Source organism: Cherax quadricarinatus, chromosome 71, assembly GCF_038502225.1.
Source record: "Cherax quadricarinatus isolate ZL_2023a chromosome 71, ASM3850222v1, whole genome shotgun sequence".
Taxonomy (NCBI): Eukaryota; Metazoa; Arthropoda; class Malacostraca; order Decapoda; family Parastacidae; genus Cherax; species Cherax quadricarinatus.
This window is the reverse complement of record NC_091362.1, coordinates 23795787-23813452: the sequence shown is the minus strand read 5'-3', so window position 1 is coordinate 23813452 and position 17666 is coordinate 23795787. Positions and strand designations below refer to the sequence as shown.

The window sequence follows — 17666 nt, the reverse complement described above, 5'->3', positions numbered from 1 at the left end:
AAAATATAGTCATTAAATAAGAAACACATTTCCAGTTCGTTATCCGTCAGCTGTCCATTCAAAATTTTCAGAGGTCCTACTTTTTCCTTCACCTTCATCCTATACACTTGAAAACCCCCTTTGGATTAGTCTTTGATTCATTAGCAACTCTAATTTCATAGTCACATTTAGCCTTTCTAATCCCCTTTTTTACTTCTCTTTTAAGCTGAACATATTGGTCAGTAAGGTTAACCTCTCCTCTTCTGATGTACCTATAAATTCCCATTTTCTTCCCTAATAGATGCTTTAGCCTCCTGTTAACCCATTTGGGATTGTTATTATTAGACCTAATTTCTCTCTGGGGAATGTATATACTCTGAGCATGGTGTACATTATTAAGAAAAAATCAAAAGTACCCTGGCTGGTGTGTGGGGAAGTACCCTGGCTGGTGTACATAAGAAAACAGGAACACTGCAGCAAATCTGTTGGCCCATACTAGGCAAGTCCTTCACAAACCATCCCACTAACAGAATTGTATTTGCCCAACCCAATTTTCAATGCTTCCCAAGCAATAAGCTTTGATAATTCTGTTTACTCATGCACAAGTCCTACTTAAATCAAATTGTGTAGGTGGGGAAGTACCCTGTCTGGTGTGTGGGGAAGTACACTGGCTGGGGTGTGGGGAAGTATCTTGGCTGGTGTGTGAGGAAGTACCCTCGCTGGTGTGTTCTTTCTTAAATTCTATTGTGTTTATCGCTTTCTTTGCCAAAGGGCTGGCACTAGGAGCTTTCTTTTGGCCCATGGTGGCGTATTTAGCAGTTGCAAACACTAAAGCTAATGGAATATGTATTACAAAATGTATCGTATGAATGCTTGGGATAGTGCTCACCGGCTGATAAACAATGACACACTGACTGTAAATGGTGTCGGGCTGCTCGGACACGTTCGGGACAAATGACTATTACTGAGCTAAATGACGATCACCGAGCCAATATTTTGACGAAAAAAAGTTACTGTTTCCTTATACAGTATTACGAAATCCGATGACTACGAAATCCGGGGGTCCACTGTACTGTACATACATCATCCTAAGTATTTTATTTCATTTCAGCTAGAAGATAAAAAAGTATCTGTGAAAGGTGGTATGCCAGCTAAAGAAAAAACTCCAGAATGTTCTGTAGCTCAACTCTTAGCAGGAAAGCATGAAGACTTCATGTTCTTTCAGGTAAGATAAGGAGCATTTTATGCCATACTTGCAATGCTCCTTCCCATATTCTGTTGTTATGCTTTCATGATGCTGCTGTAATGTTCCTCCCTATATTCCATTGTCACTTAAAAAAATCTATCTTCTACAAAGCGTTTCTGAAAACTAATCTTTTAACTGCATTTGACGTAAACTAACACAGGATCAAACCATGTCCAGTGTAAAACTAAAAATAATACTTTTGGATTTTGTTATTCTTGAGTGCATTTTCTTTCAAGAAATTCACAAGTGCTCACACAATTGTGACTGTCTAGTGAATCGTTGTTGTTCCTATAAATGCATCAACAACAATAGCGTTGAAGAAGAAATACAATGAAACCTCTACTTGCGAGTTTAATCCATTCCATGACCTTGCTCGCAACTGGATTTGCTCGTTTACAGAGTCAGTTTTTCTCATTTAAATTAATTGAAATGCAATTAATCCATTCCAGTGGAATTCTGTACTTCAATAATTTCACTAATATCAACTTTATAGCTTATTTATCTATCTCAGTTGATCTAATATGACATAATAAACAATATAAATAGCATAGAAACCTGATATATACTCTAAAATGAATAAAGTATGTAATTCATGTAGTGGTATGGGCGGTGGACGACAGTTCGTCTGGAGACCGGACAAAATACTTCTTGAATAGTTTCACTAATATCATCTATACGGCTTATTTATCTATCATAGTTCACCTAATATGACATAACAAGCAATATAAATAACATAGAAACCTGATATATACTCTGGAATGAATAAAATATGTCATTATATATGTGGCGGTGGCAGCAGCAGCCGACGAGTGTTTGGAGACAGGACAAAATACTCCTTGAATATTTCGCTATCATCAACTCTACGGCTTATTTATCTATCTCAGTTCATCTAATATGAAATAATAAACAATATAAATAACTTAGAAACTTGATATATATTCCAGAAGAATAAAATATGTCATTATGTAACAGGTGGAGGCAGCCACAACCGCTCCCTCTTTGTTGTGGTAAACACTGCTATCTAGTGACAGCCTCTAGAAGCCGTCTGTTATTATAATTATTATTATGTAGTACATTATTATTATATATGTATTATTATTATACATATTATATTATTATTATTATTATTCTTTCTTTCTTTCAACACATCGGCTGTATCCCACCGAGGCGGGGTGGCCCAAAAGGAAAAACGAAAGTTTCTCCTTTTACATTTAGTAATATATACAGGAGAAGGGGTTACTAGCCCTTTGCTCCTGGCATTTTAGTCACCTTTTACAACACGCATGGCTTACGGAGGAAGAATTCTGATCCACTTCCCCATGGAGATAAGAGGAAATAGACAAGAACAAGAACTAGTAAGAAAATAGAAGAAAACCCAGAGGGGTGTGTATATACAGTGGACCCCCGGTTAACGATATTTTTTCATTCCAGAAGTATGTTCAGGTGCCAGTACTGACCGAATTTGTTCCCATAAGGAATATTGTGAAGTAGATTAGTCCATTTCAGACCCCCAAACATACACGTACAAACGCACTTTCATAAATACACTTACATAATTGGTCGCATTGGGAGGTGATCGTTATGCGGGGGTCCACTGTATATGCTTGTGCATGTATGTGTAGTATGACCTAAGTGTAAGTAGAAGTAGCAAGACATACCTGAAATCTTGCATGTTTATGAGACAGAAAAAAAAGGACACCAGCAGTCCTACCATCATGTAAAACAATTACAGGCTTTCGTTTTACACTCACTTGGCAGGAGGTACTACCATCCTTAGCTCCCTAAGAAACCAGTTCTTGGTTTCTTAGGGAGCCATTGTAGTTCACACAAGTAGGTACTAGTGACCTCTACAAGTCCTTTCATTAGTTTTCAAATATAGCAACTTCAACATGTTCTTTTCCTTTGACTTGATTGTAGTGAGCTATAAGTTTGTATCTGTTTCTTGAGTTTAAGATATCACCACAAATCTTTAAAGACTTCTTTTGGCTTATTATTCACAGTCTCCATACAGTGGAACCTATGTTGTCGACTGTATTACTTGTCGATCAAATCGGTTTTCAAACAAGGAATTCAAAAAAAAAAAATTCTGGTTTTTGTACGTTCTCTTGGTTGTCAACCAACAATGCAGACACCTTGGATCACGTTCTCACAGAATGTGCACAGCGTGGATCTGAGTCAGTACAGTTACTAACTTGCATGCTATAAACATCTCTTGAGCTTTTGTTATGCATCTTGTGAACTTTTTTTGTTATTTTGCAGTTTTGGTGCAAATTTTTTTATTGTGAAATAAGCCATCATGGCTCCAAAGAAGGATAAAGAGATGAAAGCAAAAATAAGTTGTAAAAAGCACTGTTGAGAAGTCATTAGAAAGTATAAAGAAGATAGGCTCCGCATGGTTGATATAGCAAAACTTTTTGGTAAATCAGCGTCTACCATTAACATGAGCCAAAGGAAAAAAAATTAAAGCAGCTGACCTTCCAAAAGGCACGAAAGTGATACCAAAGCAAAGGCCACAGATTACTGAGGAAGTTGAAAAACTCTTGTTGATATGGATAAACAACAAAACAGTTACATGGTGATAGTGTTTCAGATGCCATTATTTGTGAAAAAGCAAGGCAGTTGCATGATGACCTCCTGAAAAAAAAGAGGAACATGTGCTGAGACTCAGTCCTTCAAGGCTAGTAGGTGTCGGTTTGATAATTTTTAAGAAAATAAGTAGTATTCATAGTGTAGCTAGGCATGGGGAGGCTGCTAATGCTGACAAAGTGGCTGTTGAAAAGTATGTTACTGAATTCCAAGAATACATAGAGGCTGAGGGGTTTGTCTCCCAACAAGTGTTTAATTGTGACAAGACAGGCCTCTTCTGGAAGAAAATGCCCAAGAGGACCTGCTTAACCCTTTGGGGGTTTCGGACATACATGTACTAGTACATCTTACGACCCATGGTTTTTGACGTAGTACTAGTACACCTAAATTCTAGCACCCTCAAATCTAGTGAGAGAAAGCTGGTAGGCCTACATATGAAAGAATGGGTCTATGTGGTCAGTGTGCGCAGTATAAAAAAAATCCTGCAGCACACAGTGCGTAATGAGAAAAAAAACTTTGATCATATTTTTGGATTAAAACAGCGACTTTGCACTGATTTTGTATGGTATTTATTGTTGTATTCTAATTTTCTTGATCTCATTTTATAGAACGGAAGACATATTACAGAAATTGAGATGATTTTGACTGGTTTTACAATGAAAAGTACCTTGAAATTGAGCTCAAAGTAGCAGAAATATTCGATTTTTACCAAAGTTCAAAAGTAAACAAATCATGCCAACCGTCCAATACACATCAACTAGTGAGTCTAATATTCTTTCACAAGTGCGCTGATATTATTTATACCATTTCTACACTAATGCAGTAGTCTGCATAACAGTAAATCTTATTTTTTTTTGTAAGAATAAAAATTCAAAGTGGAAAGCCAAAGAAATATAAGAGGGGCCTGGGGATGTGACTAACGAACAGAGAACTTGTTATTTTAGTGCCAGGAATGTCTTGTTTATTCTGGACCCTATTCGGAAATTGGCATCTTTTGAAATTTGTGAAATTGGCAAAATTGCTAAATTCTGACCACTTTATTGGATAGTTGAAATCAGTAAATGGGTGGTTTCTTGTACTCATTCGATAGAAAAAATGGAGTTCTAGCGAAATAGTTATGACTTTTGTTGACTAGTATACTGGAATTGGCCAAAAATAGGGCTCAAAGTGGGCAAAATTGCCGATGCGTAAACATTGTTGAGACCGCTAACTTCGCGAGAGCATAATTCCGTAAGTTTTCCATCAAATTTCATACTTTTGGTGTCATTATGATCGGGAAAAGATTATCTATCTTTTCATAAGAAATTTTTTTTTTTTTTTTTTTTAAATTTGGCCGACCCTGCGAACAAGTCTCTGAGAGGACCTGTCGACCCCCAAAGGGATAACTGAAGAGAAAAAGTCGATGCCAAGACACAAGCCAATGAAAGACGGGCTCACTCTGTTACTGTGTAGTAATGCAAGTGGGAACTTGAAATTGAAGCCCTTACTTGTTTACCATTCTGAAAATCCACGAGTTTTTAAGAAGAACAATGTTATGAAAAACATATTGGTTGTAATGTGGAGGGCCAACATGAAAGCTTGGGTAACAAGACAATTTTTTATTGAGTGGGTTCATGAGGTCTTTGCTCCCATTGTCAGAAAGTACCTCATTAAAAAACAATGAGGTGTCAGTGGTGTAAAGAGACAGAGAAGAGAAACAACACCAGAAGGACAGTTGCCTGACATATTAATAGATGACTCTCCTTCCGAGCAGTAACATACCCCCTCCTCTCCTCCACCTCCTGCTTCCAGTATACCATTAGCTCTCTTCTGACAGGCAAGGGACAGTTAAATTTTCATTTACTGTACAGTATTTCAGTTAAAGTTTCTTTTAGTACTCATTTTTACAGTTTTATGTAGTAGTTAGTACATTTTTAATAAATTATTATATTGTCATTTGGGGGAAAAATTGCTTTGGTTGTCATCTATTTTGGTTGTTGAATCAACATTTGGAATTATTTAAATTTGACAGCCAAGGTTCCACTGTACTTGTAATGTGTCTGTGTACATTTACGTGGATGATGTCCTGGTGACTAGCTTGTCTTCTTTACACATCTGCAAATTTCTGCTCTTTATAAAGTGGGTATACCCAAGGTTATGCTGAAACTTTCTTCCTCATTGTGTACTGTATTGAATACTATATCTAGTATTACAAGTGTGTGCTTTTCCTCGCTTAATTGTGGTGATGCATAAAGAAACTGGTCAATTCATTGAATTTGGCTGATCATGAATTTGCTAATCCAGTCTCATTAGGTTTCTTGGTGTGTTTGCTCATGTTATACAAACAGAGCTAAATTTGAGATGCCCACTTTTATTTTAGCCTGTCATATTTTTTATAACAGTTTCCAGTTATAGCACGTTGTTGCCTTTTGAATGGCATTCCCTTAGTGTACCACTCTTCTTGAATTTTTTTTAATTGTCCTTTTGATGCATACCACTCTGACTAATGAAAATGTAATGACACAATTGTAAGCACAGTTGTCATGGGTTGAAACCCATAACAAGTCAGGTCTAAAAGTAGCAGGCCAGTGTGTTATCCACTAGAGCATGCTGGCCTATGATCCTTCTAACTAGGTGTATTTATATACACTGTAGGAAGGTTAGCATGGGACCCTACTATGACCACAAATGCATTTTTTTTTTATTGTAGCAAGCTATATTTTAAGTCCCTTCAAAGCTATTATGGTGTGTAGAAGTACACCTGGCTCATGAATATTATTAGGATGGTACTGTGGGCACCACGTTAACCTGTTAATTCTAACTGTGGTTTCTTCTCTCTTTTACAATGTGTACAAACCTTTTCTTATAACTTTATCTTAGTTTATCCAATATTTGGCTCATAATTAATATATATTTTATTTGACTTTAGCTACCAAACTCTCTTCCAAGTCATCCACCAGATGTCAAGCAAGAGCCCAATATCACTCAGTTGCAGAATCAAACACAACAGCAAAAGCAAACTGCCTCAAATAACTTAGTAAGTAATACTATTAGTTGAAGTTTCTAACACCTTAGTATTAACCCTTTCAGGGCTTCGGCTGTACTAGTACGGCTTACGCACCAGGGTTTTTGAAGTACTAGTTCGCCTAAACTCTAGCGCCCTCAAATCTAGTGAGAGAAAGCTGGTAGGCCTACATATGAAAGAATGGGTCTATGTGGTCAGTGTGCACAGTATAAAAAAAATCCTGCAGCACACAGTGCATAATGAGAAAAAAAACTTTGACCGTGTTTTTGGATTAAAACAGCGACTTTGCACTGTATTTTCGTATAGTATTTATTGTTGTATTCTAGTTTTCCTGGTCTCATTTTATAGAACGGAAGACATATTACAGAAATTGAGATGATTTTGACTGGTTTTACAATGAAAAGTACCTTGAAATTGAGCTCAAAGTAGCAGAAATGTTCGATTTTTACCAAAGATCAAAAGAAAACAAATAATGCCAAGCGTTCAATACACGTTAACTGGTGAGTCTAATATTCTTTCACAAGTGCACTGATATTATTTATACCATTTCTACACTAATGCAGTAGTCTGCATAACAGTAAATCTTCTATTTTTTTGTGAGAATAAAAATTCAAAGTGGAAAGCAAAAGAATGTAAGAGGGGCGTGGGGATGTGACTAATGAACAGAGAAAATGTTATTTTAGTGCCAGGAATGTCTTTCTTGTTTATTTTGGACTCTATTTGGAAATTGGCATCTTTTGAAATTTGTGAGAAATTAGCAAAATTGCTAAATTCTTACCACTGTGTTGGATAGTTGAAATCAGTAAATGGGTGGTTTCTTGTACTCATTTGATAGAAAAAATGGAGTTCAAGCAAAATAGTTATGATTTTTGTCGACTAGTACACTGGAATTGGCCGAAAATAGGGCTCAAAGTGGGCAAAATCACCGATGCGTAAACATCGTCTAGACCGCTAACTTCACGAGAGCATAATTCCATAAGTTTTCCATCAAATTTCATACTTTTGGTGTCATTATGATCGGGAAAAGATTCTCTCTTTTCATGAGGAAAAAAATAGTTTTTTTTTTTTTTAAATTTGGCCGATCCTGAGAACAAGTCTCGGAGAGGGCCTGTCGACCCTGAAAGGGTTAATGTTGGTCACAGTTTTTAGCAAGTTAAATGGTACAATATACAAATAAATATTATTAGCCAGTGTCTAACAAATTCGAATTGTTGTTAGTTATTTCAAGAAATAACTTTATCCCTTATAGGTAGGTAGGTTGGTAGACAGCAACTACCCAGGGAGGTACTACCATCCTGCCAAGTGAGTGTAAAATGAAAGCCTGTAATTGTTTTACATGACGGTAGGATTGCTGGTGTCTTTTGTCTGTCTCATAAATATGCAAGATTACAGGTACGTCTTGCTACTTCTACTTACACTTAGGTCACACTACACATACATGTACAAGCATATATATACACACCCCTCTGGGTTTTCTTCTATTTTCTTTCAAGTTCTTATTCTTGTTTATTTCCTCTTATCTCCATGGGGAAGTGGAACAGAATTCTTCCTCCGTAAGCCATGCGTGTTGTAAGAGGCGACTAAAATGCCGGGAGCAAGGGGCTAGTAAACTCTTCTCCTGTATATATTACTAAATGTAAAAGGAGAAACTTTTGTTTTTCCTTTTGGGCCACCCCGCCTCGGTGGGATACAGCCCGTGTGTTGAAAGAAGAAGAATATATACACCCCTCTGGGTTTTCTTCTATTTTCATTCTAGTTCTTCTTTCTTCTTTATTTCCTCTTACCTCCATGGGGAAGTGGAACAGAATTCTTCCTCCGTAAATCATGCGTGTTGTAAGAGGCGACTAAAATGCCAGGAGCAAGGGGCTAGTTACCCCTTCTCCTGTATGAATTACTAAATTTAAAAAGAGAAACTTTCGCTTTTCCTTTTGGGCCACCCTGCCTTGGTGGGATACGGCCGGTTTGTTAAAAAAAAAAAAAAACTTTATCTCTTTCTTCATTAACTTTTAACAACTCAAAATATTCCCTCCATCTTCCCAGTACCTCCATCTCCCCATTTTGTTTTTAACTATTAAATCCATTTGTTCCCTAGGCTTTCTTAACTTAACCCTTTCACCGTCCATACCCTCAAAATTAATATTGCTCTCAGTGTCCACTTTGTTTTTCTTCTGAAAGGGTAGAGAATCATTTCCTGATGGTAACGACACCAAAACTACGAAATAAGAACATAAGAACATAAGAACGAAGGAACACTGCAGAAGGCCTACTGGCCCATGCGAGGCAGGTCCAAGTCTCCTACCGGCTTAAGCCAATGCACCCAACCTAGTCAGGTCAGGTCACATTGACTTAAGGGAGGAACACGGCAACCGACCTGTTAGCACAAGCTATCAGGTCTAACTCACACCCACCCACATCTACTCATGTATTTATCCAACCTATTTTTAAAGCTACACAACGTACTGGCCTCTATAACGGTACTTGGGAGTTTGTTCCACTCATCCACAACTCTATTACCAAACCAGTACTTTCCTATATCCCTCCTGAATCTGAATTTTTCCAACTTAAAACCATTGCTGCGAGTCCTGTCTAGGCTAGATATTTTCAGCACACTATTTACATCCCCTTTATTTATTCCTGTCTTCCACTTATACACCTCAATCATATCCCCCCTAATTCTACGTCTTTCTAGAGAGTGCAGTTTCAGGGCCCTTAGTCTATCCTCATAGGGAAGGTTTCTGATACATGGGATCATCTTTGTCATCCTCCTTTGTACATTTTCCAGAGAATTTATATCCATTCTGTAATACGGTGACCAAAACTGTGCAGCATAATCTAAATGAGGCCTAACCAAGGATGTATAGAGTTGAAGAACAACCTGAGGACTCCTATTATTTATGCTTCTTGATATGAAGCCAAGGATTCTATTAGCTTTATTGCGAACACTTATGCACTGTTGTCTTGGTTTCAGATTACTGCTAACCAGAACTCCTAAATCTTTTTCGCAATCCGTAATATTAAGATCTACATTATTTAGTTTATATGTGGCATGGTTATTGTCCTGTCCAACATTTAGAACTTTGCATTTGTCTATATTAAACTGCATCTGCCACTTCTCCGACCACTGCATCAGTCTATTCAAATCTTCCTGGAGTGCTCGAATGTCCTCGTCAGAATGAATTCGACAGCCTATTTTGGTGTCATCGGCAAACTTGCCGATGTCGCTCTTTATGCCCTCATCTATGTCGTTTATGTAGATTGTGAACAGTAGGGGGCCCAACACTGACCCCTGTGGAACACCGCTCGTGACGCTTCCCCACTCTGATTTCTCCCCATTTATGCAAACTCTCTGCTGCCTATTTGTCAACCATGCCTCTATCCAGGAAAAAATTTCTCCTCCTATTCCATGTGCTTTAATTTTCCTCAATAGTCTCTGATGTGGGACCCTGTCAAAAGCCTTACTGAAGTCCATATACACAATATCATATTCATTACCATGATCTACCTCCTCAAATACCTTAGTGAAAAAAGTTAATAAATTCGTAAGGCAGGAACGCCCCTTTGTAAAACCATGCTGAGATTCGTTGATTAATTTATGCTTTTCAAGGTGGCTACGAACTGCCTCGGCAATTATTGATTCCATAAATTTTCCCACTATGGAGGTTAGGCTTATTGGTCTATAGTTCGAAGCTAAGGACCTGTCACCTGTTTTGAAAATAGGTATCACATTTGCCATTTTCCACTTATCTGGCACCATGTCAGTTTGTAGTGATGGAAAAGTTAAGGAATTATTCTTGCGCAGATTTAGCGGTCTAGGAGCAATTTATGCATCGGTGGTTTTGCTCACTGAGTTTTGCTAGTATACCTTCTGGTCTATCGACTGAACAGTTTTTGTTAGTATGCCTTCTGGTCTATTGATTAAACAGTTTTTGTAGTATTACTGTTATATGTTGCTATACTGTTCATGTTATTTTATTATTTTATTAACACACTGGTCGATTCCCACTAAGGCAGGGTGGCCCGAAAAAGAAAAACTTTCACCATCATTCACTCCATCACTATCTTGCCAGAAGGGTACTTTACACTACAGTTTTTAAACTGCAACATTAACACCCCTCTTTCAGAGTGCAGGCACTGTACTTCCCATCTCCAGGACTCAAGTCCGGCCTGCCGGTTTCCCTGAATCCATTCATAAATGTTACTTTGCTCACACTCCAACAGCACGTCAAGTATTAAAAACCATTTGTCTCCATTCACTCCTATCAAACACGCTCACGCATGCCCGCTGGAAGTCCAAGCCCCTCGCACACAAAACCTCCTTTCCTAGGCCAACCCCTACCCCGCCTTCCTTCTGCTACAGACTGATATACTCTTGAAGTCATTCTGTTTCGCTCCATTCTCTCTACATGTCCGAACCACCTCAACAACCCTTCCTCAGCCCTCTGGACAACACTTTTGGTAATCCCACACCTCCTCCTAACTTCCAAACTACAAATTCTCTGCAATATATTCACACCACACATTGCCCTCAGACATGACATCTCCACTGCCTCCAGCCTTCTCCTCGCTGCAACATTCATCACCCATGCTTCACACCCATATAAGAGCGTTGATAAAACTATACTCTCATACATTCCCCTCTTTGCCTCCAAGGACAAAGTTCTTTGTCTCCACAGACTCCTAAGTGCACCACTCACCCTTTTCCCCTCATCAATTCTATGATTCACCTCATCTTTCATAGACACATCCGCTGACACGTCCACTCCCAAATATCTGAATACATTCACCTCCTCCATACTCTCTCCCTCCAATCTGATATCCAATCTTTCATCACCTAATATTTTTGTTATCCTCATAACCTTACTCTTTCCTGTATTCACTTTTAATTTTCTTCTTTTGCATACCCTACCAAATTCATCCACCAACCTCTGCAACTTCTCTTCAGAATCTCCCAAGAGCACAGTGACATCAGCAAAGAGCAACTGTGACAACTCCCACTTTATGTGTGATTCTTTATCTTTTAACTCCATGCCTCTTGCCAAGACCATTGCATTTACTTCTCTTACAACCCCATCTATAAATATATTAAACAACCACGGTGACATCACACATCCTTGTCTAAGGCCTACTTTTACTTGGAAATAATCTCCCTCTTTCCTACATACTCTAACTTGAGCCTCACTATCCTCGTAAAAACTCTTCACTGCTTTCAGTAACCTACCTCCTACACCATACACCTGCAACATCTGCCACATTGCCCCCCTATCCACCCTGTCATACGCCTTTTCCAAATCCATAAATGCCACAAAAACCTCTTTAGCCTTATCTAAATACTGTTCACTTATATGTTTCACTGTAAACACCTGGTCCACACACCCCCTACCTTTCTTAAAGCCTCCTTGTTCATCTGCTCTCCTATTCTCCGTCTTACTCTTAATTCTTTCAATAATAACTCTACCATACACTTTACCAGGTATACTCAACAGACTTATCCCCCTATAATTTTTGCACTCTCTCTTGTCCCCTTTGCCTCTATACAAAGGAACTATACATGCTCTCTGCCAATCCCTAGGTACTTTACCCTCTTCCATACATTTATTAAATAATTGCACCAACCACTCCAAAACTATATCCCCACCTGCTTTTAACATTTCTATCTTTATCCCATCAATCCCGGCTGCCTTACCCCCTTTCATTTTGCCTACTGCCTCACGAACTTCCCCCACACTCACAACTGGCTCTTCCTCACTTCTACAAAATACGGTACCCAAATTACCATACATGGTAACGTGTAAATTAGCTAGCATAACCCAAAGTCTTTCTGTACTGAATGGTTCTTCAGTATTTTGTGCTTTGTAATATTTTTGTGTCTTTCAGTGTCACTCAATTTAGCTGCAATTGAACATTTGCAGGACACTGTCACTCATGTGAGTCACGTACAATACGTGCACTGGACCCAACTGGCCATGTTCTCTCTCTACTCGCCGTCTCGATGTGTGCAAGCGGATGTGTTTATGGTTAGGACTGCATATTGATTTGTGATGGTTTTTTCATGTGTTTCAAAAATATTTTATGTTTTTAAGTTTATTGATTTTACTATTTAGTAAGAGTACATTTGTATTGCAACACAAACCTACAGTGTGCAAATGGTGGTTTTTTTGTATTACTACTGTATACCAGTATGTATCATTATTTGAACCCCTTTTAACCCTTAAACTGTCCAGATGTAGATCTATGTTTGCATGCATACTGTTCCGACCTTGATTTTCTCCATTTGAAAGCATGTAAAAAAAAAAAAGTAGATCTACATTCGGAGCGCTATGCACGTGAATGTAGATCTACATTTGGACAGTTTAAAGGTTAACAGCATACACTATTACTTTTGCTTTTTATATCTCATAACATTCCCTTAACCAGTTAACTGTCCAAATGTAGATCTACATTCACTCGCATAACTCTCCAAACGTAGATCTACGTTTTTTTTTTTTACATGCTTTCAAATGGAGAAAATCAAGGTCGGAGCACTACGCGCAAAAACATAGATCTACGTTTGGACAGTTGAAGGGTTACTATCAAAATCATTGGTAAACAGGCAAATTAGTTTACTGATACTAACCCGTTGTCAATCTGACTCTACAGCCTTTTACCTTAGCCTACCTGTGCTAAGCACCAATGAATTTTTATGATGGATGATTATTTTTGTTATTTATTCATCATATATTTATACAAAATAGTTTACACGGTTCATTATTGGGTCATACACAGGAGCTGTGATTACTGTCTAGTATCAAAACACTTACCTAAGCTTAATGTGAGGCATATGAGCAATGTAACCTTCAGCCTCCTGGGTAAATTTTTTAGACTTATTTGGGGAAAAAATAGTGTCTTTGATGCTGTAAAATACAGTATGTTCTTTTGTAAGCAGTGATCATGTTTTTTTTGGTACAGTACAGTACTGTGTTTAGATTTGGGTCCCATCCCCAAGCTGTCCCATTTTATAGATGCAGACATACAAAAATTCCCAAATCCGAAACACTTTCGGTCTCAAGCATTTCAGGTAAAGGATTCTCAACTGTATTAGCATTAGCATCAACTGCAGTAACAGCAGCCACCACAGATTCCTCCTCCTCCTCCTCCTCCTCGTCCTCCTCATCCTCCTCGTCCTTGTCCTCCTCGTCCTCCTCGTCCTTCTCGTCCTCCTCGTCGTCCTCCTCATCCTCGTCCTCCTCCTCCTCCTCCTCCTCGTCCTCCTCGTCCTCCTCATCGTCCTCGTCCTCCTCCTCGTTCTCCTCGTCCTCGTCCTCATCCTCGTCGTCCTCCTCCTCCTCCTCCTCCTCCTCCTCCTCGTCCTCCTCCTCCTCGTCCTCCTCCTCGTCCTCCTCCTCGTCCTCCTCCTCGTCCTCCTCCTCGTCCTCCTCCTCATCCTCCTCGTCCTCCTCCTCGTCCTCCTCCTCCTCCTCGTCCTCCTCCTCCTCCTCGTCCTCCTCCTCCTCGTCCTCCTCATCCTCGTCCTCGTCCTCCTCGTCCTCCCCGTCCTCGTCCTCCTGATATATATGTGCTTTCAGCATTACCACAAAGTGCATTATTATATACTGCAATAATCAGGGTAAGGTAGATATTTATCCTGACTTGTGCTAGTGAACAGGGCTCTTGATCCAAGGAATTGGACCTGGCCTCCATTTCCTTAGATCAAATCTTATTGCCTCAGGCATTGTATTCTTATGGGTTTAGCACTTCTCCCATTAATGTAATACACTTATGTACTGTAATTCTGGCTTGTAATTGTCTGTCTCTATAGGACTTAGATGAGGATGAAGACCAAAAATCTAGTCGTCAGTATTGTACCCTGAGTACATTACCAGAAGGCCAGATTGGAACATTAAAAGTATATAAATCTGGCAGAGCAGAAATGTGGTTTGGTCAACATAAACTTGCTGTAAATAAAGGTACCCAAGTTGGATTTTTACAAGTAAGTTGAAGATTGTGTTTACCTTATTTTTTAAATCTTTAAAAAAAAATATTCACTGGTGTTAAACACTTGTTATTAAATTTTCAAATGTTTAGTAACTGTAAAAAATTGTGTTCCATAAAGGATTTTGTGTGTGTGTGTGTTTCTTTTCTTTTTTTTGACACTGGCTGTCTCCCACCAAGGCAGGGTTATCTAAAAAACAAGAAAAAAAATCTTTCACCATCATTCATTCCACCACTGTCTTGCCAGAGGGATGTTGATACGACACTTGAGATGCTCCTCCAGACTGCAAATATCCCCACTCCTCTTTCAGAATGCAGGCATTGTGCATCCCACACCAGCTAACTTGTTTCCCTGAATCCCTTTAAAAATGTTACCCTGCTCACACTCCAACAGCTTGTCAAGTCACAAAAACCATTTGCCTCCACTCCTATCTAACATGCACGTACGCATGCACGAGCATGCACACACACACGCACACACACACACGCATGCGCGCACACACACACACACACACACACACACACACACACACACACACACACACACACACACACACACACACACACAGAATAGCGTTCCGATACCTTAATAAGGAATCGTTCAAGACACTGTACACTGTGTATGTTAGGCCCATACTGGAGTATGCAGCACCAGTCTGGAACCCACACCTGGTCAAGCACGTCAAGAAGTTAGAGAAAGTACAAAGGTTTGCAACAAGGCTAGTCCCAGAGCTCAAGGGAATGTCGTACGAGGAAAGGTTAAGGGAAATCAGACTGACGACACTGGAGGACAGAAGGGTCAGGGGAGACATGATAACGACATACAAGATACTGCGGGGAATAGACAAGGTGGACAGAGATAGGATGTTCCAGAGAGGGGACACAGGGACAAGGGGTCACAACTGGAAGCTGAAGACTCAGACGAGTCACAGGGACGTTACGAAGTATTTCTTCAGTCATAGAGTTGTCAGCAAGTGGAATAGCCTAGCAAGTGAAGTAGTGGAGGCAGGAACCATACATAGTTTTAAGAAGAGGTATGACAAAGCTCAGGAAGCAGAGAGAGAGAGGACCCAGTAGCGATCAGTGAAGAGGCGGGGCCAGGAGCTGAGTCTCGACCCCTGCAACCACAATTAGGTGAGTACACACACACACACACACACACACACACACACACACACACACACACACACATACACATACACACACACACATACACATACACACACACATGCACACGCACACACACACACACACACACACACACACACACACACACACACACACACACACACACACACACACACACACACACACACACACACAGACCAGTGTCACTGACATGTATAGCATGCAAAATCATGGAAAAGTTTGTCAGGAGAAGAATGGTGGAACATCTAGAAAGGAATGATCTCATCACCAGCAGACAACATGGTTTCAGAGACGGGAAATCCTGTGTCACAAACCTACTGGAGTTCTATGACATGGTGACAGCAGTAAGACAAGAGAGAGAGGGATGGGTGGATTGCATTTTCTTGGACTGCAAGAAGGCGTTTGACACAGTACCACACAAGAGATTAGTGCAAAAACTGGAGGACCAAGCAGGGATAACAGGGAAGGCACTGGAATGGATCAGGGAATACTTGTCAGGAAGACAGCAGCGAGTAATGGTACTTGGCGAGGTGTCAGAGTGGGCACCTGTGACCAGCGGGGTCCCACAGGGGTCAGTCCTAGGACCAGTGCTGCTTCTGGTATTTGTGAACGACATGACGGAAGGAATAAACTCCGAGGTGTCCCTGTTTGCAGATGACGTGAAGTTGATGAGAAGAGTTCAGTCGATCGAAGACCAGGCAGAACTACAAAGGGATCTGGATAGGCTGCAGACCTGGTCCAGCAACTGGCTCCTGGAGTTCAATCCCACCAAGTGCAAAGTCATGAGGATTGGGAAAGGGCAAAGAAGACCGCAGACGGAGTACAGTCTAGGGGGCCAGAGACTACAAACATCACTCAAGGAAAAAGATCTTGGGGTGAGTATAACACCAGGCACATCTGAAGCGCACATCAACCAAATAACTGCTGCAGCATATGGGCGCCTGGCAAACCTCAGAACAGCATTCCGACATCTTAATAAGGAATCGTTCAGGACCCTGTACACTGTACGTTAGGCCCATATTGGAGTATGCGGCACCAGTTTGGAACCCACACCTAGCCAAGCATGTAAAGAAACTAGAGAAAGTGCAAAGGTTTGCAACAAGACTGGTCCCAGAGTTAAGAGGTATGTCCTATGAGGAGAGGTTAAGGGAAATCAACCTGACGACACTGGAGGACAGGAGAGATAGGGGGGACATGATAACGACTTACAAAATACTGAGAGGAATTGACAAGGTGGACAAAGACAGGATGTTCCAGAGACTGGACACAGCAACAAGGGGACACAGTTGGAAGCTGAAGACACAGATGAATCAAAGGGATGTTAGGAAGTATTTCTTCAGCCACAGAGTAGTCAGGAAGTGGAATAGTTTGGGAAGCGATGTAGTGGAGTCAGGATCCATACATAGCTTTAAGCAGAGGTACGATAAAGCTCATGGTTCAGGGAGAGTGACCTAGTAGCGACCAGTGAAGAGGCGGGGCCAGGAGCTTGTACTCGACCCCTGCAACCTCAACTAGGTGAGTACAACTAGGTGAGTACACACACACACACACACACGGTGGCCTGGTGGCTAAAGCTCCCGCTTCACACACGGAGGGCCCGGGTTCGATTCCCGGCGGGTGGAAACATTCGACACGTTTCCTTACACCTGTTGTCCTGTTCACCTAGCAGCAAATAGGTACCTGGGTGTTAGTCGACTGGTGTGGGTCGCATCCTGGGGGACAAGATTAAGGACC

The 17666-nt window shown here is 40.3% G+C and overlaps 1 protein-coding gene across 2 annotated transcripts in view; it reads left to right on the top strand.

The window, feature by feature from the left end:
* Polr3D (RNA polymerase III subunit C53) overlaps positions 1 to 17666 on the top strand; it is a 96991-nt gene that overhangs the window by 64173 nt on the left and 15152 nt on the right. Inside the window, exons 7-10 of one of the 2 annotated variants that reach the window (XM_070100182.1) lie at positions 1091 to 1204; positions 6720 to 6827; positions 12725 to 12829; positions 14611 to 14781. In XM_070100182.1, coding sequence (XP_069956283.1) covers positions 1091 to 1204; positions 6720 to 6827; positions 12725 to 12829; positions 14611 to 14781 — 498 coding nt within the window. The remainder of the gene's footprint in view (positions 1 to 1090; positions 1205 to 6719; positions 6828 to 12724; positions 12830 to 14610; positions 14782 to 17666) is intronic. The other variant, XM_070100183.1, reaches the window with a different exon arrangement.